A 23,412-nucleotide genomic window follows, 5' to 3' on the forward strand; every position below is an offset into this window, starting at 1 on the left:
GCTGTCCGTTCCTGTCTGTCAGGACCCATTAACGGCCTTGTCGGTTATCCCTCTGATCCTCACCAGAGCCCTCTGCTGTCATTTCTGTCCCGGTAGAGCAGGAGGGAACCCGGGTGGCAGAGAGGGCCTTGTGCCAAGGAGACCATGTTTGACCCAAAGCCCGAGGTGGAGACCTTGGCCCAGGCATCCGTGTGGCCCTGGGCGGTCACATCCTTCTCTGAGCCTCACTTTCCTCATCGGCACGAGAAGGGTACCAATCACACCCCCTCACAGGCTGTTGTGAGGTGCACCCGTGGCCACACTTAGGAGGCAGAAGCAGGTTGCTCTGGAAAATTGCGGTTTACAGGCTGGTTTCAGGAGCAGGTGGGTCAGTCTTGAAGGGGGGCACAGCAGGAGGCCATAGGAGATATGAACAGCAGCCCGGTGCCCTGTCGGCCCCAAAGTCCGCCTCCCCTACCTGACACAGTGCCCGAACAGTCCCCATTTGATGAACTCCCGGGATGAAGTCTTGGTGTCTCCAGGAGGGATCCTGCTTTGATGCATACAGGTACAGCATTACATTTTGACTCCCTGGCAAAGACACATCCTTGGCCTCTCCCAGCGTGAGCTGAGTTCAGAGGGAACGAGATGCAGCTGGGGGCAGAGGGCAGCTGCCAGGAGCTAGGTAAGACCTGAGACCCTGAGCAGAGGTCCTACGGGGCCTCGGAGCAGCTCGGGAAGCTACATGCCAGGGGCTGGGTGAGGGCAACAAGAGGACCCTTAGAATTGGAGCAGGGAGCTGCCCGGAGCAGCTTTGCTTCCTTTCAACTTTCTGCCAAGGAACAGCATGGCCATGGGCTCCACGCGGCCCAGAGAGGAGGCCCTGCCAGCCCCCCGGGCACCTGTCCCAGAAGCCTAATTACAGGCTCTCGATGGGCAGTCATCTCACTGATTGAGAGTCCTTGGGGAGAAGGCGCTGCTGAAACAGTGAAATACTGGGAAGGAAATACTGTTACTCCTTAGCAGAAACAGAACGTGAGCAGCTCGGCTCTTACCCCTCCTGTTTGCGTGGGGCTTTACCTGAGGCAGAAGAAACTGCTGGCAGGTCCTCATTAAATCCAGCCTCCTCTCTTCACCCTCACGGTCACCACCCTGTCCATCCACCATCACCTCCACCTGTTCAAATCACAGGCCATTTCACAGCCGTGCCAAACACCCTCCGGGAGTTTCCCATCTCCTGTCTCTGTCCATGGGCCTGAGGCTCAGTCTCCCACTCTTTTCCCCTTGTTCACACCTCTTTAGCCACGAGGCCCTCTGCATTCCTTCTTTATTTACTCCTGAGGAAGGCCCTTTGTACATGATGTTCCCTCTGCCTGGAATCCCCGTCCCTGCTTTCTCCCCACAGCCAGCTCGTTCATGTCCTTCAGGGCTCAGCTCACATGTCACCTCCTCAGAGAAGCCCTCCCTGACCCCAGCTAGAGTAGTCCCCACTCAGCACACTCTAGCACATCACCCTGTATTTATTTAATATCTGTTTATTGTCCCTATTCCTCATTTGATTATAGACTCTACATAAGTAGGGACCCAGCTTGTCTTACTTGCTGCTGTGTCCCCAGCAGCTAGAACAGTACCTGGCACATGGTAGGGCTTCATGTCTGATGAATGAATGATTCCTATCGGGAGAAACGGGTAATGCTAACAGTCATTTAATGAGCCTCTGCAGGCACACAGCACCATCCAGCTGTAACCTCATTCTATCCTCACAGTATAAAACTCTACAAGGGGACTTCCTAGGTGGCGCAGTGGTAAAGAATCCGCCTGCCAATGCAGGGGACATGGGTTCAAGCCCTGCTCTGGGAAGATTCCACATGCCACGGAGCAACTAAGCCCGTGCGCCACAACTATTGAGCCTGTGCTCTAGAGCCCATGAGCCGCAACTATTGAAGCACCTAGGGCCTGTGCTCCACAACAAGAGAAGCCACTACAATGAGGAGCCTGTGCACCACAATGAAGAGTAGCCCCCACTCGCAGCAACTAGAGAAAGCCCGTGTGCAGCAATGAAGACCCAATGCAGCCAATAAATAAATTAAATTAATTAATTAATTAAAAAAAAAACTCTACAAGGGAGTGTCCCCATTTTACAGCTGACAAAACTGAGACCCCAGGGGTTCAAGCAACTTTCCTAAGGTCATGCAGAGAGCAAGAAGCAGAGACCCAGGCCTGTCTAAGCCCCTACTCTGACCTCTGTGTTATTAAGACAGGGGTTATTACCCTTGGTTTTGTTTGTTTTTTTAATAAATTTATCTATTTATTTATTTATTTATTTTTGACTGCATTCGGTCTTTGTTGCTGCACGCACGCTTTCTCTAGTTGTGGAGAGCAGGTGCTACTCTTCATTTCAGTGCGCGGGCTTCTCACTGCGGTGGCTTCTCTTATTGCGGAGCACGGGCTCTAGGCTTGCAGGCTTCAGTAGTTGTGACACGTCGATTCAATAGTTGTGGCTCATGGGCTTTAGAGTGCAGGCTCAGTAGTTGTGGCACACAGGCTTAGTTGCTCCACGGCATGTGGGATCTTCCTGGACCAGGGCTCAAACCCATGTCCCTTGCATTGGCAGGCCGAATCTTAACCACTGTGCCACCAGGGAAGCCCTACCCTTGTTTTACAGACAGGAGAACAGAGACTCAGAAAGGCATGCTCCTGTGCCTGAAGGCCTCAGCCAGGAAGAGTTGGGTCTGGGATTTGAACCCAGGTGCTGCTTTCTCTGCAGAGACAGGGTTGGCAAGAGGCCCAGCCCACTGGGAGGCTGGTCTGACCAGGTAGTGGTCTGTAATGCAAGGGATTTTAGGGGTAGACAGAGGCTGTTTGGTTTGGCAGCAGGATCCAGGGTGCAGGGCACACCCCCAGAGAGAGGAGACCACAGTAATAACAATATCTAATATTTTTTGAGCACTTACTGTACATGTGGCAGTGTTCTAAGTGTTTTATGTGTATTACCATCGTCCCAACCTTAGGACAATAGCATTATTATCCCATTTTGCAAATGACAAAACTAATCACAGAGAGGTTATGTGACTTATCCAAGGTCACTCATATAGAAATGGTGCATCTGGGTTAAGCTCGGGCACTAACCACTGCACTGTACTGCCTCTCCGAGGAGACAAAGCCAGGCAGGGCTTCAGAGCCCTCAGGTTCAGGAAGGGGCTCCAAGCCCAGCAGAGTAAACAAAGCCTACAGCCCGGGGCCACCGGATTCTGATCCTCAGGACCCTGACTGATCCCAGCCCCTTGGGGGCTGTAAGTCTGATCAAATCTGGAGACTGAGTCCAACCTCTGTGCAAGGTGCCCAGGCCCTGTTGCCAGGCATCGGTGGGCGGGGAGCGAATCCCAGTTCTGCGATCCCCCCAGTGCATACTCTTGGCCAAGACAGTCGACCACTCTGAGCCTCAGCTTCCTCGGCTGTGAATCAGGGCCAGGAGTTCATCAGGATGTTGTAATGGGAGGAGAGGAGATGACGGACATGAGCCAGGCTCCACCCAGCCTGGAGCCCGACCCCGTGAATGATGAGCGAGCAGCGGGTGAGAGAAAGCACATGGCTTCCATCTCAACTGAAATCCCTGCTCTTCCACTCACTGAATCAGTGATGTTTGGCAAGTGACTTACCACTCTGCCTGTATCCCCTATAAATGAGGCTAATTATAGTATCATTTGAGATTATATGAATTAATCCACATAAGACACTTAAAATAGTGCCTGGCCCAGAGTAAGTGCTAAGTGTGAGCTGTTATTTATCAGAGGATTACAAATGTTAAAATAGTAGTTCTGGCCTCTCTTGTAACCAAGGAGACTCTCTCCAACAGGGTTGCCTGGAGGTTAGGACAAAGTAAGCTAGGAAACTCTGCTCTCAAGCCCTCACTTGGTGACAGCGTGGGTTTTCTCTGCAGGCTGCCCTTCCCCAGAAGTTGCCTCCCAACTCTTCACCTCCAGTTTTCTCAAGGATTAGAGTCCTTCCCTCTGGATGCCTGAACTAAGTGCTTGTCAAGTTTATGAGCTTTCAGAGCTGCTTTTAGTGACAACCAGGCCTCCCCATTTTTATAAGGACTGAGATAAGAGGAGAGTTTATGTGATTAGAGGGCTGTCATCATCCTCTGCTTTGATGTCTGTCTCTCTCTTAGTTTCCTTCTCTTTTACAAAACCAAAGCACAAGCTGGGAACAACAGCTCCAGGCCCCATAAACACACTGTTCAAATAAAGGAGACATTTAGAGGAAGGTCGAAGTGCCATTTAAAGGTGTTCACTCTAAAATGACCGTGTCTGGGCAATTTGTCATGAAGTATACCGGCTGTTGGCCAAAGATCACTTGTTCTGCAAATCTTGCTGTTGGCTCATAATTTTCAACTTTCGACCCTTTAAAACTGAGAAGGTGTGGGATTTTTGTAAGCTTTTGGAATATAGGAGTGTTTTTACAGTAACTTTTAAGGAAAGCCATCTATCTTAGGGAAGGTTTGGGATTAGTTAGGCTTGAAGGGCCCTGGTGAGGAGGCTAGGAGCCTCAGGTCCCTGTTCTGCCGTGGGGGACTTTATGATCCAGGAATGTTCCAGTCCAGGAACTGAGCAGTCTTCTTCCTGATTCTCTGTGGGTTCACAGACTGTCAAGCCATAGGCAGAGCTACTGATCTGCCAGCAGTGGGCACGGGGCAAGGGTGGGAGGTTCATTGCTGTCCGCCCCTGCCTGCCTGTCCAGTCTCATATCCTGTACCCCCGCACTCCCAGACTCGGGGTTCCAGTTGCAGGTCTCACATCTCCACACCTTTGCACAGGCTGTTCCCTCTCTGCCCAGCACACCTCTCCTTTCATTCTTTTGTCTTGTCCTTCTTTATCTTCCAAGACAGCTCAAGTGTTATCACCTCCAGGAAACAAATGGCCCAGCATTTCCTCCCCCTACCCCATGCATCCCCTGGCACTGTTCAGGCTATTTGGAAATCCCCTATTTACTTGGGCATCTTCCCCACCAGGCTGGGAGCCCATTGAGCCTTGGGTCCTTGGGCCCAGCCCAGGCCCCAGCCTGGAAGAGGTTAGGCCATGTGACAGAGTAGTTAATACCCCATCTTTGGCCTCAGATGTAGTACTCCACTCCTCTCCCAGCTCTGATATTGGCTGTGGGTGGGTTACTTATCCTCACAAAACCTTAACTGTCCCCTTTACAAATAGGAATGTCACTAGTACCTAGGTGCCTTACAGGATTGCTCTAAGAATTGTTGATGAATGTATACTGTACAATATTAACTCTGAATTTTCCCTATAAGGTAAGTCCTATTGATAGACCCATTATCCAGATGAGGACATTGAGGCACAAAGAAAAGTTAAGTAACCTTCCCAAAGTTAGTGACAGAGCCAGGGTTCAAGGCCAGTTGGACCCTGACTCCAGAGCCTGTGCCCCTAACTGTGATGTACAGCCTTGCCCCCATAACTTACATGAAGCCACCAGCCTGGCCTATAGTAGGTACACAATAGATGGTGTTAATGGTTGTTGTTAATAGCTTAGTTCATTTTTAATGATGGAATAGGTGAAACTGGTTTCAACAAAGGAAGAACGGCTCGAGAACTAGGGAAAACAGAGAGGAGATGGGTAAGAGTTGATATGGGGGAGTGGGTCAGCTGAGGCCAGAGCAAGAGAGCTGTAGTGTGAGGAAATGAGGACCCGGGCAAGCAGCTGGGAGGAAAGGACTGAGGGCACACGGTGACCATATGAGCACTGGCACAGGACCACCACTAGCTTCTCTGTTCTTAGAGAATAAAACCCCAGACTCCATCACTGAGGACATAAAGCTATTGTGACATAACCCCAGGTTATCTTTCTTGCCTTGTGTCCACCCTTTCTCCCACAGAGCCCATGCTTCAGCCATCCTGCCCCGCCCTTCACTCCTCCATGCCTTTGCACACACTGTCCATCTGCCTGGAATGTCCTTCATCGCTACTGGCCCTAACGGACTCCTACACATCCTTTAATACCCAGTTCAAATGACCCTTCCTCTGAAAGCCTGCTTTGATATCCTAACTAATCATATTCACTCTCCTCTTTCTCCTCTCCAGTGATTGTCAAGGCCAGGGACCGTCTATTTCTACTCTGTACCTAATGCCCAACACAGGGCTGGGCACAAGTCATTACTTAGAATGTTGGGCTTTTTTTATTGAGTAAAGTCTGTCCTTAATTGAGGGCAGGCCATGGTGAGACCATACACATGATCTCAAATCCCCAGTGTCCAGGAAGGCTAGGACATGGAGGTAGAAGCTGAGCAAGGTTAAGGAGAGAACTCATTACTTCCCAGAGATCCAGGCAAGGGGATGTTCTGGGGCAAGTCAGGCTCCTGAACTCTGCTGTGTGCCTAGAAAACGCTGCCCAGGGAGTTTGAACCTAGGACCCTACTCCAAGCCTCTCCAGCACCATCCAAAAATGACTGCACATAGAAAACCAGCTGGATACCTGAAATATCCTGTCCACTGTCACTCATTAGACCTCCTTAAATTGTAGAGCTCAAAACTGACCCTGTCTGAGCAGTAGGGAGGATGCTGGGCTGTCACTCTCCTTCTACTCTTACAGCCTAAGACCACATTGGCTTTTTCAGCAGCTTTTGGCTTGTGGTCAACTCAAACCCCCAGATCTTTTTCACTGGGATGGCTGCCAAGCCACATCTTGTGCATTTGATTTATGGCTTGGGTTCGCTGAGGCTCACTCCTGCTCCCCAGAAGCCGACAGGAGAAGAGCAACGGTGCCTGTACCCCTAGGAGGGAGAGCGACTGTAGGCCCCCCAAGCCAGGACCCTCGGTGTGAATGTGGCAAGCTCCCCCTCTCCCTGTTTGTGTTTCTTAATCCTTTCTCCTTGAGGCGCCAAATGCCGGGACCTCTTGAGTGGGGTTTTCATTAGCATTCAAGTCGCAGGCCACTAGGGCTTGGGCAGACTAGCCTTCCGGGTTACTGGGGGAGAAGCAGTCGTTCTGGAAAGCACCCAGAAGGGCACAGAGAGAGGGGCAGGTGTTGAAGGCCCAGGCTCCTGAACTTGGTGTCCATGTGTCCCAAGGAAGGCAATTCATTGCTCTGAGGCTCATTTTCTCATCTGTAGAACAGGGGTGACCAATCCTGGCCTCGTGGCATTCTTAGGATGAAAATTCCCAGGCAGAAAGTACCTCCCCAGGCATAGTGGCGTCTGTCCGGGGTCAGAGACAGCCGGGGCTAAGCGTCACCTGGTGATGCCCTGCTTCATTACATGGAGAGGCACCGAGGCCCTGAGCTTGTAGCATCTCTGCAAACACTGTTCCCACTCATTCTTCTCCCCAGGGATTGCCTTTTCAATGCTACCGTTCAGAAAGGTCTTTCCTGACCACACTCCCTGTGGTTCTGCCTCAGCCCCCGTTGTCTCCTTCCTGGCCATCACAAATCAAGTAGAGTAGTTGTGGCTGTCCACGGCTTCTATCCCTCTGTCGCTCTCACTAGACCCTCAGCTCCGTGAGGGCAGGGACCACATCTTCCTCGGATGCCGCTGTCCCCTCTGGCCCCAGGACCTGGTCGGGACTCGGTAAAGTGTGGGCAGTGACCATCAGGGGCTTCAAGGATGTGCCTTTGGACCCTGGCTGTAGATCATGGTTGCGGTCAGCGAGCTAGGGGATCCGTACGGAACCCAAAAGAGAAGTACGTGTATATTTCCCTCTGCCACAAACCAGGTCACTTCCCCTCCCAGAGCCTCAGTTTCCCCAGCTGTAAAATGAGGTGTAAAATGAGAGACTGAACTAACTCCTTTCTCTCAAGTCCTTTGAGCCCTGAAAGACCCTTAAGTCGACACGGGAAGGGGGAGGAAATTATAATGAATTGTATTGCCTGTTGGATTGAAAAAAACAGCTTCTGCCAGGAAATCTCTCTTACTCTGTCACTTTCTCCACTGGCCTGGAAAACACAGCCCTGCGCAGGCCCAGGCCTGTGGAACCCACACCACAAGAGTCACAGGCCCCCTCCTGCCCTGGGCCCGGGCAAAGGGGGCCCCTGAGAGGTGTATGGCAGCTGCTTCCCCGGGGGGTCCGGGGGTTTGTTGCCTTAACCGAGCTCACAGAGCAGGTAAAAAATTCCAGACATGTTCTCCGCTGACAGCTAATTGTGTCCTTTATTAATGACCATGGCTTTCTTGGGGCAGGTGGGAGGAGGGAGGAGCCCCGGCGGCTCCCTCAGGTGGAGCTGATGACCGTGTTTCTGGATCCCATAAAAGGGGAAGTGCTCCATGAGGTGACCCTGAAAATGCACCCCCCCCCCCAGCTGGAGAGGAGAGGGGGCCTTCCCAGGCTCCCCAAGCCCCCGTAGGGGCGGCTGGCGCCGCCAAGATGATGCAGGGATTTTGGAATCTGGCGGCCCAGGTTCTGGTCTTAAGCCGGCCTCTCAGAACACAGCACCAGAGTCCAGTGGATGGTCTGAAGCGGGGATCCACAAGGGGGGCGATGGCCCGCGGGCAGCTTGGGAGATGCTCCCAGCTCCATCCTGCCATCACCCCCCTCGTGGCACGAGGACTGGGCCTGACAGGCCCTTTTTCAGTGACCTACTACACCACCTGTCAATACAGCAGCCAGATGTGCCGGGGGACTGGGCCCGCCCTGCCAGATGTGTCCAGCTCTCCGAACACATCCGGCTTCCCCTCGGGCACGTCGTGATTCTTATTTAACACTCGCTTTTCCAGCATCTGTTGAGTCCAGAGGGTTACAGGCTGGAAAGCTCCGCCATGTTGATCCAGCTTAAGGTCTGGGAGCCTGGAGCCTGCTCCTCATCAGAGGGGCTGTTGTGGTTGTTTTGCTTTTTGTTTTTTGTTTTAATTAATTAACTTATTTATTGGCTGCATTGGGTCTTTGTTGCTGCGCACGGGCTTTCTCTAGTTGCGGCAAGCAGGGTTCTCTTCATTGCAGTGCCGCAGGCTTCTCATTGCCATGGCTTCTCTGGTTGCAGAGCATAGGCTCTAGGCACGTGGGCTTCAGTAGTTGTGGCACATGGGCTCAATAGTTGTGACTCACAGGCTCTAGAGTGCAGGCTCAGTAGTTGTGGTGCACGGGCTTAGTTGCTCCACGGCATGTGGTATCTTCCTGGGGCAGGGATCGAACCCGTCTCCCCTGCATTGGCAGGCGGATTCTTAACCACTGTGCCACCTAGGAAGTCCCAGAGGGGCTGTTTTCTCAAGGACCCACTGAAGACCTTTACAAGCCCTGTTGCAGTGATAGCCTCAAGCTGGAGGGAGGACTTTTGTGGAGCTTTATTTGTTCCCCATTTTCTCACTAGGATCCCGTGTTAGCCTGGGGAGGAAGGCAGAGAGGACAGCATTAAGCCCAGTTACAGGTGAAGGATGTGAGGCTCAGCGAGGGATGCAGTGAAGAAGCAGCACAGCTGGGACTTGAACCAGGCAATGGGAACATCCCATGCAAAGACCGTGAGGCCAGCGGATGCCTGATATACTCCAGAACAGGCAGGAAGCTAGTGTGGCTGGACTGAGGTGGACAAGAGGGAGGGTTCTAGGAGGTGAGTTCAGGCAGGTAAAGAGGATACAATGCCATCAAAAAGAATAAAATGCCTGGGAATAAATTTAACCAGACAGGTAAAGGGGGCTTTGTAGGCTATTGGTTTTTACTCCAAATGAGATGGGAGTATGGAAGGCCTTGGAGCAGAGAAGCAACACACCACTGATTCTGTTCTATAGGATCCCTCTGGCTGGTGTGTTGAGAGCAGAATGCAGCCAGAGGAGAGTGGGGAGGTGGGAGGGCAAGGGCGAAAGCCAGGAAACCAGTCGGGAGACTACTGAAGTGAGCTGACAGCTACTGCTCCTCTGCCCCTCTTTCTTCCCTTCCAATCTGGGTGTCAGGACTCCTGGACTGCAGACCCAGCTCCATCAGCCGCTAACTTGCTGTGTGACCTTAGGCAAGTCACTGTCCCTGTCTGGGTCATGTATTCTATAGTCATAAAATGGAAAGCTTGGACCAGAAGATCATGAAAGTCCTTCCAACTTCCAGTGACCCAGACCCCACCTGCCTTTCCACCTTATCTCCCATCTCTCCCAGACTTGAACTTCATGCTTTAGCGACCCTGAACTATTTGTAGCTACACCATGCTACTCCAGGCCTCCGTGCCTTTGCACTGGCTGTCCCCTCTGCCTGCAGTGCCCTCTCCCACCAGCTGCCCTGAATATGGAGCGCCTGTGTTCTTCAGCAGCTCTCAAGCTTGCTGGCATCTCCTGCACAGCCTCCCCCTGCCCCACTCCCCCCACTTCCTCAGCATTCCGGGGCACTTCCACAGGCCATGCTGTTCTTTAAGAGACAGTTGATGAAGTAGACGTCGACTCGGAACTGGCTTCAAATCCCAGCTGCCTCTCTGGAGTTGCCTAATGTTTTTGAGCCTCTGTTTCCTCTGATAATTACTCTTCCTACTCACAGGGTCACGGTGAGGATGCAATAAAATTATAAAGCACCTAACCCAGCGCCTGGCACGTGGTAACTGTCTGGAATCTGTGAAGCCAGATTCTAGCTGAAGAGAAAGGGCCACTGCATGAACAGGGGTGGCAGGGGGGTGGGGAGGGTTCCCTGGACAGTGTGGCCCCAGATCCCTGGAATAGCCCTAGTCAGGACCCCAGGACAGCCTCCCAGTAGCCCCATGACCCAAGGGGATCCCGATCCACCCCTCCTGTCACCAGCCCCTCCCTCCACTCACCTCCTCCATCAGGGTCTGGTCAACGCTGCCTGCCTGCAGCCACACAACACTTGGAAATGTCCTTAATTGCTTCACCAGAGTGGGGAGTCACCCTGCAGGCAGATAATTAAAAAGTTCAGAGCTTGATTAATTGGGAGGAAATTGGAGGAATGGGGCTGCCTGCTGAGCGGGCGGGAACTCTCAGCCCCTACTGTGGGGGTGTGGGGATGGCATGAAGGGAGGCGGGCCAGAGCGGGACTGGGGGCCTGATGTAGGATCCAGGGGCTGGAGAGCTGGGAGTGAACCCCCCTACCCACCTTTGTGGCTGTGGGGTTCAAGGTCTGGCTCCCCCAGGAGACTGTGAGCTTGCCCCTCCCCCCTTGGGGCCTTCTAGCCTGTGGTTCAGCGAGATGTTACAGAGGGCCTGCTCCGCCAGGCAGTGAACAGGGCAGGCGTGGGGGCCGCCCTCATGGAGCTCACAGGTGGGCAGGTAGGCAGGTGGGAGGTGGGGAGGCAGATGTTAACCAAATGCCCAGAAGAACGAAGGTAGGTTGCTTTGAGAGCCCATTACTGGGGACCCCGAATGAGCCCTGGGGACTCTGAAATGGTCCAGAGGCCTAGAACACAATCTCCAGTCCACGCACAAGCTAGGTGACCTTAAGCACAAGATTCCACCTTTCTGTGCCTCAGTGAGTCAGTCAGTCAACAAACACTTCCTGAGACCTCCTGTCCATCACCTCTCAGCCAGACCCTGGGGACTCTGTGGGTACCCGCTGCCACCGCGCAGATAGTCACATCCATATAATCACGCAGGGGCAGGGGCAGGGGCAGAGGCGAGGGGCCGGTGCTTCAGAAGCACTGAAAAGAGGCCCCAAACCTAGCCCTGGTGGGGGTGGCATCCCAGGAGAAGGACCAAAAGGAGCTGGAGCTGAGATGTGAATGATGAAGAAGAGTGAGCCAGGCTGGAGCTGGGACCGCATATCAGGCAGAGGTGACACTGAGTACAGCCTGCTGGGGAGCTGGAAGCTGCCTCCTGTGGCCAGAGCCCAGGGTACAGCTGGGAGGCTGTGGGAGCTGAGGCTGGTGAGGTGGACTGTGGAGGGGAGGCTGAAGCGGGCGGGACTTGCCACAGGCACAAGGGAGCCACTGAAGGGTCTTGAGCAGGGGAGGGACTCAGCAGATGGCCGTGTGGAGGCTGGCCTGGGGAGGCCCTGGGATCCCCCGTCAGGCAAAGAGGAGGTGTGTTAACACAGCTCCTGTTGCTGCCTTCTGACTTCTGTCGTCCTGCCAGCTGCTGGCAGGGATCCACAGAGCCCAGGTCCCAGCAGGGGCAGGACTGGGGGGGGGGGGGGGGCATGTGGGGGAGGGGGCAGGATGACTGAGATCCCCTGGGTGGTCCCAGTAGGAGCTACCACAGCAGGGGGGATGACCCTGAGGCACTTCCTGGACTTAACCTGGAAGGGCAGGGCCCCCCTAGAATGGGGAAGGGCTGGAAGGGCAGTGAGGGGTCCCCTTCTTCAAGCTGGAACACTGAGGGCCTTGGAGGTGATGTGAGAGCATGGACTGTGGGGGCACAGGCTCTGCCCCATGTCTCTGAGTGACTTTGGATGAGGCACTTGCTTTCTGTGAGCCTCAGTTTCCTAATCTCTAAAATGGGGATAACTGGATGAGGCATCTGCTTTCTGTGAGCCTCAGTTTCCTAATCTCTAAAATGGGGATAACGCCTCCTACTGCACAGGGTGATCATGAGGACTGATGAGGTTATGGGCTCCAGAAGCTCCTGGCCCAGTACCAGGCAGGCGCATGTAGACGCACAGCTCCTCCTTCCAGCCCAGGAGCTTGCTGCCTGCTTCCAGTGTGGCTTTGCCCTTGGCACAGAGGATCGGCACCCTGCCCAGCCCAGCTCAGGGGCACTGACTCCACTGGCTTAACTTCAGCAGCAGAAGCAGGAAGCGTGCAAAATACAAAGCCACTTTGCATGAGAGAGACCCCAAAACCCCACCCACCCAGCCACAAGAGCACCACAAGCACAGCCCTGACATACGCTCAGCATATGCCGCTGAAAATACACAAATCAGTTCCTCCGCAGTTCAAGGAGAATGTAGGCCCAGGGTTAGGTGCCTGAGCCTGTCCACCGAGTCCCAAGGTTGGAAGAGGCCATAGAGATGGTCCCAGCCACGCCCAAAGTAGGCAGGAAATGGGTTGGGTTCACAGAGAAAGGGGCCAAGGGGGTAGCCGAGCCCTGGCCTCCCTGCTCTGGGCCCAGGACTCTTTTCTCTGTCCAAACTCCTCTCCCCAACCCAAATCTAGAACTACCTGGAGATCCCAAGCAGGAAAGTAAACCAGCTGCCCTTCAAACCTGGCACTGCTGAGCCCAAGACCACTCTCTGACCCCTCTGCCCACAGTGGCCAGCAGTCAGCCCTGGTTAAAGGAAAGTGTGCCAGCCGCTTGCTCGGTTGTGGCCTCTAACAGGCAAGGCCTTGGCCTTTTGTCTGCATGACCCAGTGCCTAGTACACAATAGGGGCTTAATAAGTGCCTATTCAATAAATTCATAACTCACCATCTCCCTAACTAAACCCATACTCCTGAGGGTTTGGTACTTCCTGAGGGTTACTACCTTTTGTCTCTGTATCCCTAGGGCTTAGCACATAGCAGGTGATGGGCCAAGAATGAATGTATATAATAAAAGCAAATGCTTGTATAGCCCTTAATATGAACCAGACAGGCACTATTGCAAGTGCTTTCTGTGTATTAACTCGTGTAATTGTCCCAGCAAATATAAGAGCCATGCCATCTTTCCCCCCGTTATACAGACAAGGAAACCGAGGTACAGAGAGTTAGGTAATTTACCCAGAGTCACACTGTTACCAAAGGCAGGCCTGGGATTCTGCCCTGGCAGCCAGCTCCACGGTTCATGCCCAGGTTCAATTTCAAGTTCTCAGGAATGGGAGCTAGACTGTGGTGAGCCTGCCTCTACTCAGAACCACAGACAGAGTCCTCTGGTCTACAAGACCCCTAGGAAGGTAGAGAAACTCCTTCCCCACCCTGGAGGCCTGGCACACTGAGCTGACAGCATTTGACTCCACTGTGGCACCAGTCATTCTGGGGATTAATCTGGCACCTCTGAGCGAAGGGGAAGCAGAGCGGCAGGCCAGCCAGAGAGGCTTTGAGGATCACCCGGTGCCAATTAGCAGCCCCGCCGTGCCAGGCCCAGATGGAGCCCTGCCTCGGCCTGACTCAGGGCTCACTCGGTCAATTATCACCTATGCCCGGAGCCCAGGGGGCAGGCAGGGAGAAAATCTGTTTCCCCCTAATCCTCTCTCCTCCTCCCCGGCCGACTGCCATCCCCGCCTTGGGTTGCCTGGCTCAGGGCTCTGGGCGTCTGCAGAAGGCAGGCGCTGGTGGCTGCTTTGGCTCCAAGTCCTAGGTTTGCGGCCCAGGCTGTGCCTCTGCCTTGCTGAGTGACCCCAGCAAGCCCTGTCCCCTAAGTAGCCCTGACAAGATGGTCTCCAGCCCTGACCCTCAGTCACTTGATAATTTCTGTGTCCAGTGGTACCTGGAACCACAAAGACCTGGAGTCAAACTTCCGTTCTGCCATTTAGTACCTGTGTGACCTTGGGGCATTCACTTCACCCCCTCTGAGCCTCAGTTTCATCATCTGTAAAATGGGGGTGATAAGGTACCTACTTCCATGGGTGGTCATGTGGATTTAGTGAGAGAATCCATGTAAATCACTTGCACTGGGTTTGGTACCCGGAAAGCACATAAGAAGTGGGAATTATTATTGTCCTTACCTGCTGGGTGAGTAATAATAGCTAATATTTATACAGCACTTGCTGTATCTTCTCAGCACTTAATGTATATTAACCTATCAAACCCACAGCCCCTGCCCTCAAGTTGCTCACTTGTTAGGGAGTCAGACCTGTCTTCATTTGCACTGAATTAACTGAGCACCTACTATGTGCCAGACCCTGTACTAGGTGCTCCCGGTGTAGAGAGTAAAGCCCTAGCCCCTACCTGAACCAGGGTTCACCAACCAGTGAGTGGTTACATATGGGTGAGGTCCAGTGGTGGGATGGGCTGGTTTTTGCTGGCTTGGCTCACAAGAGCCAACTGAGGGCATTTCTTCCCAACTCAGTGTTCAGTTATCTCAGACTGGTAGCTTGAAATTGGCCCTGATGGGAGCATTTTCACCATAGAAATTGGCAAACACAACAAATGAGGGCTTCCCCCACCCCCACCCCCAGCCACTTACCAGCTCACAGCTGTCCCTGGAGCCTGTGTCTGGTGTGCTGCAGTAGAGCCTGAGTTGTCTTCTGGAGAGAATGGAGGGCAGGCCTCCCACAGGTGCACCTGGCAGAGTCACCCATCCAGCAGGGCAGGAGGATGGGAGAGAAGGACACTCAGGCACAGGGACCAGTGTGTGTGCAGTCAGGGCATCCGGAGAACTACACACGGAAGAGAGAGGTGACAGAAGGGGCTGAGAAGCATACAGGAGGGTTGTCTGAGACTGGGGGCACTTCGGGGATGCAGAATTTCCAGTTTGAAAGCTGGGGACAACTTGGTCACCCTGGTGGACAGGCCCACGGGAGGATCCACGGGAAGAACAGTGACAAGTGGAGAGCGATCTGAGCATCGATGCAGCCTGGTGAAATTGACGTGATAACAGCAGCAACAACCTGGCTTTTACTTGGCCAAGTATTATTTCAATATTTTCTACCCCACTTTCTCATCTGATTCTCACAACACCCTGTAAGGGGTATATTCGTTCACTCAGCAAATATATGTTGAGCACCTGCTATGTTCCCACCACTCTTCCAGGAGCTAGGGAACCAATGAGAACCAGGCAAACCCGGTTCTTCTTTTCCTCTCCAGGTACTTCCAGTGCAGGGAACAGACAGACAGCACACAAGTTTATAAACTGTTTTCCAATATAGTTACAAATGGTGATGAGGGTCAACTGAGACTGAGGGGATTGGCAGGAAGGGGCTGGAGACCCCAGAGCCACCCTTGTAGGGCTAGGTGTGTGCATTCATTCTGAGTTTGTGGGGAGCCCCTGGTGAGTTTGAGCTCTGATTCACTCTCATCAGATCACTCCAGCCACCGCGGAGGATTGGCGGGGAGGCAGAGGTGGAGCGGGAGACCCATTCAGAGGCTCTCACTGCATCTACACCGCGCAGGTACCATCAGGTCCCTTTCTAGAGGAGGAGACTGAGTCTCAGAGAGGGCAGGAGACCTGTCTGAGCCCACACACCTGTCAGAGGTGCAGCTGCCAGAGACTAGAACTTCAGCTCTCATTGTTTTCTTCCCACTTCTGTACATGAGACTCAGGTATTGGCAGGACGGGGCACCTTCCCAGCTGAGAAGCCAGGAGCAGCATGGCTGCTGGGGCCCTGGGCACCGTGGATGGGGGGTGGGGGGTGGGGGTGCTGCCCCGGATCCCTGTCTGTGGGAGAAGAGACGGCTGATGGAAGCTGAGGCCCCAACACACCCCCGTCACACAGTACACCTGGGGTCAAAATCTGCCTCTGCTGGTAAAGAGCCATGTGTGTCTGCTCCTCTCTGAACCTCAGTTTCCTCAAATGCCAAACAAGGTAGTTGAGCTGGGTGCTCCCAGCTCCTCACTACACGTATCCATCACTAACCAGGTACCCGACATCGCAGTCACAGTTTACAGTCCAGCCAGATACTTGCAGATTCGTAAGTAATTAAAATAGGTACCTCAACCCTTTGTGGGGGCTTAGGGAAGGCTTCCTGGAAGCAGGAATACCAGCGCTGTCTTAAAGGGGGATTGGAGTTTGCCTGATGGCAAAGGGAGGGCATTCCAGGTACTGAGGGCAGGAGGGACACAGGCCGGAGGCGAGGGGGTGGGCCGGGGGGGGCACCATATGTGGTCGACTGTGGAGCATCAGGCGCAAGACTGGGGGTGGTAGGTGCTGAGGAGGGCAGCTGCCCACCCCGGGGTCCCGAGCACCCTGAGGAATTTAGGGAGCTGTTGTGGATTTTTCTTAGGTAGGGGTTTTATTGTGATATAACTCACATACCATACCATACACCTATTTTATTGTACAGTCCAGTGATTTTTCGCATTTTCACAGAATTGTGTAACCATCACCACAGTCAACTTTAGAATATGTTCATCACCTCAGAAAGAAACCCACGCCCATTAGCAGTCACTCCCCATTCTCTGCTCTCCCCAGCCCCTGGCAGCCACTAATCTACTTTCTGTCTCTATAGATGTGCCTAGTCTAGACATTTTCATATAAATGGACGCGTATGCTCTGTGGCCTTTGTGTCTGGCTTCATTCACAAAGCACACTGTTTTCAAGGTTCATCCATGTTGTAGCATGCATCAGTCCTTCATTCCTTTTTATGACCAAATAATATTCCATTGTATGCCATTGTGGATTTTTAAATGACACAGAAAGGTTTGCACTTTAGAAAGCTGACCCTGAGGTTTAGGCAGGAGGAGGCCAGATGGCCATGAGAGACTGAGGAGTGGGAGGAGTGGGTGAGAGGAGCTTTCTGGATGCCCACGGGGGTGGGAGGGCTTCCAAGAAGAGCCAGGACCGGGCCCTGCTGAGGAGGGAAGACCTGGTAATTGATTGGCTGCAGGAGGTGAGGGGAAGGAGGAGGCACCACGGGTCCTGGTGACCAGGTGATAAGTGATGCCGCTTCCCAAGGCAGAAGGGTGGGTTTTACGAAGCACAAAGATACAAAAGATACAGAAAGCGTAGAATGCCCAGTGGGAGGGCTGAGGGGTGGCTGGGCAGCACACCTAGTGGGAAGGCTTCTGGAGGAGACAGCCTGGGGAGTCAGAGAGGGGCCAGGACCTGGCGATGGGACAGGACAGCCAGGAAGGCAGTCCAGATGGAGGAGCTGGGGAGAGTGGGCAGCCACCCACCAGCCGGGCCCATGGAACTGCCAGCAGATGGAAGAGGCGTGCTAAGCTGGGCAGGCTCTTGCCTGAGAGGGAGGCAGGAGGATCCCAGTCTTGGGACCAAAACCTTCTGTCATCTGTCAGGATGGTTCTAGACCTTCACAGGATCCCTGTGTCCCTATTCTACAGCAAAGGAAACTGAGGCTTAGAGAGGTTAACCACTCAGCTAGACCCAGGGCTGCAGCCTGCATGTCTTGACTGTCAGCCTATGTGCTGAGATGATGGGGTTGCCCTTTTCAGCAGGGAAAGGCTGGTGCCTAAGAGGGCGGGCAGGCAGGAGGACTGGGGGACTCCAGGGCCAGCATGGCAGAGTTCAGAGAGCCCTGGATGGGCGCCCAGAGCAGGAGCTGCCAATCCTTGCCCAGCACTCATGGACTGTTGGCACAATGCAGGTATCTTAAAGGCAGAACAGTGTGGTGGTTAGGGAAGTGGCCTCTGCAGTCAGACCACCCAGGATCAAATCCCAACTCTGCCACTGTAAACCCACATCCTCGGAAAGCTACTTCACCTCTTATGCTTTCTTTCCTCCATCAGAAAATAAGGGTGACAACATTACCTCTGCCACAGGGCTGGGTGAGGCATGGCTGAGTTACTGTGGGTTAAGTCCTTAGAACCGTGCCAGCACTTAATAAGGATTCAATAAATGGTGTCCGATTCATATTTACACTCCGGAGCCCTGGTTTCTGTACATTGGACGCCCGAGGTGTCCACTGCCATCCTCCTCGTTGGTGTCACCGTAGCCTGGTTGGTTGCATCAAAGTACTGTCCCTCGTCTGGCAGCTCCTTAAGGACTGGGCTGAAGCTGGTTCTTCTCCGAGATCCTGGCAGGCCCTGGTCAGGGTGGCATCAACCAGGGCTGCAGGATTAGGAAAGTTGCCACCTTCTGGAAACTCCCGCTAAAAGGCAGACAAAGTAGGGCCCCAGGGGGATGGAGGGCGCTGTTTTCTACCACCCCAGGGGGAATTGTTCTTGGCTTACTTACTGAGACTTCCCCGAGATTGTAAGTGCACCCCTCCCCCACCCTGGGCCAGGCACCTTTCATCACATACAATCCTCATGGCCAATGTATGGGGTAGATGCTCTCTTACCAGTAAGAAAACTGTAGCTCAGACAGGTTGAACTACCTGTCTGAGATCACCCAGCAGACTGGTACTTGAACCAGATACAGTTTAATAATGCCAGGAATTGTTTAGGCAGTTTTGCCTGAATTAACCAATGTAATCCTCACAACAATTCTAGGAGGTAGGTACTATTGTCTTCATTTTACAGATGAGGAAATGACTTAGGTGACTTGCTCAAGGCCAGATGGCAGGCACAGGTGGAGCTGGGATTTGCTAGGCCGTCTGCACACTAACCACCGTTCCTCACTACCTTTCTGCTTATATTGATCCCCAAAGCCCAAGCTCCTTCCACTTCAGCAGGCAGCTTCAGGAAGTTATGCAGTGCCTGCTCAGTGCCAGGTCTATGCTGGGCACAGGGGAAGGAGCTGTGGATGACAGGGTTCCAATCCTGGGGGAGACGAGGGCATGGTCAAGAGACCCCCTTGATGAATAGTTATGGCAGGGGAGTAAAGCACCCCAAACTCAATTCATGTAAGACCAAGGAGGGCAGCGTCTCTGGGGCTGGAGCTGGTTGAGGAGTTGGGAGGAAGGCTAAGACTTGGACTTGTGAGATAAGCTTGAAGGCTGGGGCTGGAAAACTGATTTAGGGAAATCTATGTGAGCCATTCACATGAGGAAACTGATGCTCAGAGAGGTAGAGTTGCTTACCAAAGGTCACACAGCACGTGGACATGGAATGTGATCCAGGTGAGAGCCCCTGGTCTGTGGACAGTTCAGCCACATTTCATCCCGAGGAGGAATTTGTCCATTGCAAAGCTCTTCTCTGTCCACCTCTCATTTACCCCTTGCTTGATCCCCTACCTGAGGCAGCACAACAGAGCTGAGATTATGAACCCGAGTAAGCAGAAGGCCAAGAAAGGGTCAGGGCCTAGACCCCAGGCCTCCTGATTCCCAGCCCAGGGCCAGGAAGAAGGGGAGAGTGAATTTGCACATAGGCCCACGCAGGAGTGGTCACCTCCTGAAGACCCTAAGCACTGAGCTTTGGGGCCTGAATCCAAATCCTGAGCATTCCCCCAAGAGCAGGGAAGAAGGCCAAAGCCCATGAGAGAGCCCAGATTGCTGAACACCCACCAAGTGTAAACGCTGCCCTCCTCAGGCTGTCCCTGGTACTGCAAGCCCTCTTTATTCAATAAATTCATCAAACACCTGCTATAATAACAGTTACTATTCATTGGGCACCTGTACTGTGCAAGGCCTCATGCCATGTGCCTTACACACTTTTGCCAAATGCTCACAGTGGCCTTCAGAAATGGGCCTTAGCATCATAATTTTACTAATAAAGAAACCGAGTCTCAGAATGGTTAAGCCACTTGTCTGGGCTGTACAGCTAGAAAAAGGCCAAACTGGGACTCAAATCCAGGTCTGTCTGCTTCCAAGGCCAGTGTTCTTTCCTGCTCTATCACATCACCTCTCTACATGTCCTGTGCTGTGCTAGGACTTTTCTACTGTAATCATCTCAACCATCTGGAATCCAGGAATCTAGCTACAAGAATCAGAGCCCAGCCAGCCATTAGTAAATAAGACTGGGCCATGGGCACTGCCCTAGACCTCTGCAGAGTCTTCAGACTAAGTCAGGATTGTCCTAGAAGCTGTGCCATAGCCAACCTGGAATAGATAAGGGATAATTGCTAGGGGCCCCAGCTGAACCCACAGACAGCTTCAGAGACAAGAAACCAGTAGCTTGGAATCTTCCAAGCACAGCTAGCACTGCCATGTTGGGACCTGGAGACCCCCAAGAGCTTCAGGAGATGGGGTTCCCCATCAGTGATACTGTGTGGCCACTCCGTGATGCTGCACGGTCCTTCTATGCCTTGTGGCCTGAGTCCTCATATTTCCCCAATGGCTCTCCTTGTCTTCCCTCCAGGTTGCCCATCTGGAACTTTCAAGGCCAACCAAGGGGACGAAGCCTGTACCCACTGTCCCATCAACAGCCGGACCACTTCAGAAGGAGCCACCAACTGTGTCTGCCGCAATGGCTACTACAGAGCAGACCTGGACCCCCTGGACATGCCCTGCACAAGTATGTCCAGGGCCGCAGGAGGGCGATGCCTGACTGAGCCCCAAGTCCACCTGCAGAAAAGCTCAGAGCGAGGCTTGGGTGGCTATCCAGCTATAGTTTCCTAAGTGAGGAGCAGCCAATTACCTGGTGGGAGGGGAAATGGAAAACTGGCTGGAAAGGACCATCCTGGAGTAGTAGTGCTGCCAACATGCAAACACCACAGAGCTGGCATCTGGCTCCTCACCCCCTTCTGCTAAGTCACATGGAGGATGAAATCAAGGTCTTGATTCACAAAGGGACAGAGAATGGGAAGCTTGGCAGAAGAAGAACCGACACAGGTGGTGTCTGTGGTAGAAAAGTCTTCCCAGTGTTCTTTCCTGGCAGCTGCTGCCTGAATCACAGGCCAACGTTCTCCAAGAACAGGGTGACTTCGAGGGCAGTGTCTCAACCCTGTATCAGACAGGAATGGCAGGTAGCAAAGAGCTAACCCCAGTGGCTTAAACCATAAGGATTTATTCTCTTACATAATAGAAATCCAAAGATAGGCAGCTCTGGGGTAGTGTGGTAAATCCATGAAGTTCCCTGAGTCCCAGCACTTTCTTCTGCTCTTCCATCTGTAACGTGTGGTTTCCACCCTTCAGGTCACATTATAGTCAACATTGCTGCTGAAGCTCCAGCCATCACACACATTCTCAGCAGCAGAAAAAAGGAAAGGGACAAAAGGATATTCTACAGCTGTCTGCTTTTTAAAAAAAAATCCTAACCAGCAATTTCTGTATATCAGTGGTCAGCACTTAATCACAGGAGGCTGGGAAATACAGTGTTTAGCTGGGTGTAGTTGCCACCCTGAATAAAGTTGGGTTATAAGGAAAAACAGGAAATAGATGTGTGGCTATAATCCCCAACACAAAAAGACTGTCCCTAGTAGGGAACACCTAGGAAGGTGGAGTCTGGGGAGAAAGGTTTAAGCAGATGTGTACACCAGGATGAGAGTTATATTCTAGAAACATGCCTGTTGGCTGGAGAGGAGAAAGGATTTGGAGGAAACCTTTTGGGAGGCCTAGGATGGAGCCAGGGCAGTGGGCACAGAGGAGTCTCTTGGGGAACATACCCCTACAGCCACCACTGACCAACACTTTTCCCCCTCCCCAGCCATCCCCTCTGCACCCCAGGCCGTGATCTCCAGTGTCAACGAGACCTCACTCATGCTAGAGTGGACCCCGCCCCGAGACTCGGGAGGCCGTGAGGATCTTGTCTACAACATCATCTGTAAGAGCTGTGGCTCAGGCCGGGGCGCCTGCACCCGCTGTGGGGACAACGTGCAGTACGCACCCCGCCAGCTGGGCCTGACTGAGCCACGCATTTACATCAGTGACCTGCTGGCCCACACCCAGTACACCTTCGAGATCCAGGCCGTGAACGGTGTCACCGACCAGAGCCCCTTCTCACCACAGTTTGCCTCCGTGAACATCACCACCAACCAGGCAGGTAAGCACGTCCAATGCAAGCTCCAGGGGCAGCTCCGCGCCATGCTGTGCCAAATGGGTATCCTGCCAGCCCTCGTTAAAGACTCCCTCACATCTGTGGAGTGGTTTCCTCTTTTCCAAGGCTGTTCATGTGATCCAGCCACCTGGGAGAGTAAACTCTCCACTGTAGTGGCATTTATAATCATTGCTGGCATTTGTTGAGTGTGTATTATTGAAGGTGAAAGTAAAGCTGCTATAACAAAAGGGCCCAGTGTTCGGGGGCTTAAAGGACACATGTAAGAGTCCAGAGGTGAGTAGTCCAGGTCAGCAGGGTAGCTCTGATCCACTTGGAGATTCAGGGGCCTGGGTTCCTTGCATTTTGTCTCACCAGCCTCCATGCTCCTTGTCCATTTGGTTAAAGCTGAGTTGCAGTTTTGTCTGCGCTCTAGCCTGCAGGAGGGGGAGAGACAGAAGACCCAGGGCACCAATCTGTTTTAAACCAGGTAGGCAGAAGTGGCACCCATCGCTCCTGGGCTTGGTCCGCTGGAAAGAACTTGGTCACGTGGCCTCACCGAGCCACAGAGGAGGATGGGAGATGTAATCTCTCCCAAGCTAACTTAAACCTCCACTGCAGTGGAAGTTGGGGAGACAGACTTCCGTGGACATCTAGCAGTTTCTGCAGGTGCTTTCTCTGAACCTTCAGCCCCCTCCGAGTCTAACTCCAGCAAACTCTTCTCTCCAGGCTCACCTGTAATAATCCTTTGTGTGATCCCATGCGCCCCGCCCCCCCCCCCCCCCCCCATCATTTGCCCTTTTCCTTTACAACAGAAAAAGTTGCCAAACGATGCACTCTCACCACCTCCCCCCATCCCCTCTTCACTCCACTGCACTCAGGCTTCCGGCCCTACCTCTCCACCAAAGCCACTGTCCTCAGGGTCACCTGGGACTTCCAAATGGCCAGGTCCAGGAGACTCTTCCCAGCCTTATCCCCACCCAAGGGCCACGTGAGATTTTCAAGGACCTTGTGGTTTCTGTGGTTCCTGCAGAAGACTCTATGGTTGGCACTGTGAATGTGCCCCTGCTGTGAGCCTGGTCTGGGCCCATCTAAGTAGAGCCAAGGGAGGTCAAACTCCAGGACAGAAAGTGAGTGCGCTGCCCAGCTTATCTTTCTGATGCCAGGTGGGGCCCACACAGTAAGCACTCA

General features: G+C 53.2%; 1 protein-coding gene across 2 annotated transcripts in view; it reads left to right on the top strand.

Moving 5' to 3' along the window:
* The window catches only part of EPHB2 (EPH receptor B2), a 184,316-nt gene that overhangs the window by 120,752 nt on the left and 40,152 nt on the right, over positions 1-23,412 (top strand). For both annotated transcript variants that reach the window (XM_057744188.1, XM_057744178.1), the window contains exons 4-5: positions 20,608-20,763; positions 21,895-22,230. In XM_057744188.1, coding sequence (XP_057600171.1) covers positions 20,608-20,763; positions 21,895-22,230 — 492 coding nt within the window. The remainder of the gene's footprint in view (positions 1-20,607; positions 20,764-21,894; positions 22,231-23,412) is intronic.

The sequence above is a fragment of the Hippopotamus amphibius genome, chromosome 1 (assembly GCF_030028045.1).
Source record: "Hippopotamus amphibius kiboko isolate mHipAmp2 chromosome 1, mHipAmp2.hap2, whole genome shotgun sequence".
Lineage (NCBI taxonomy): Eukaryota > Metazoa > Chordata > Mammalia > Artiodactyla > Hippopotamidae > Hippopotamus > Hippopotamus amphibius.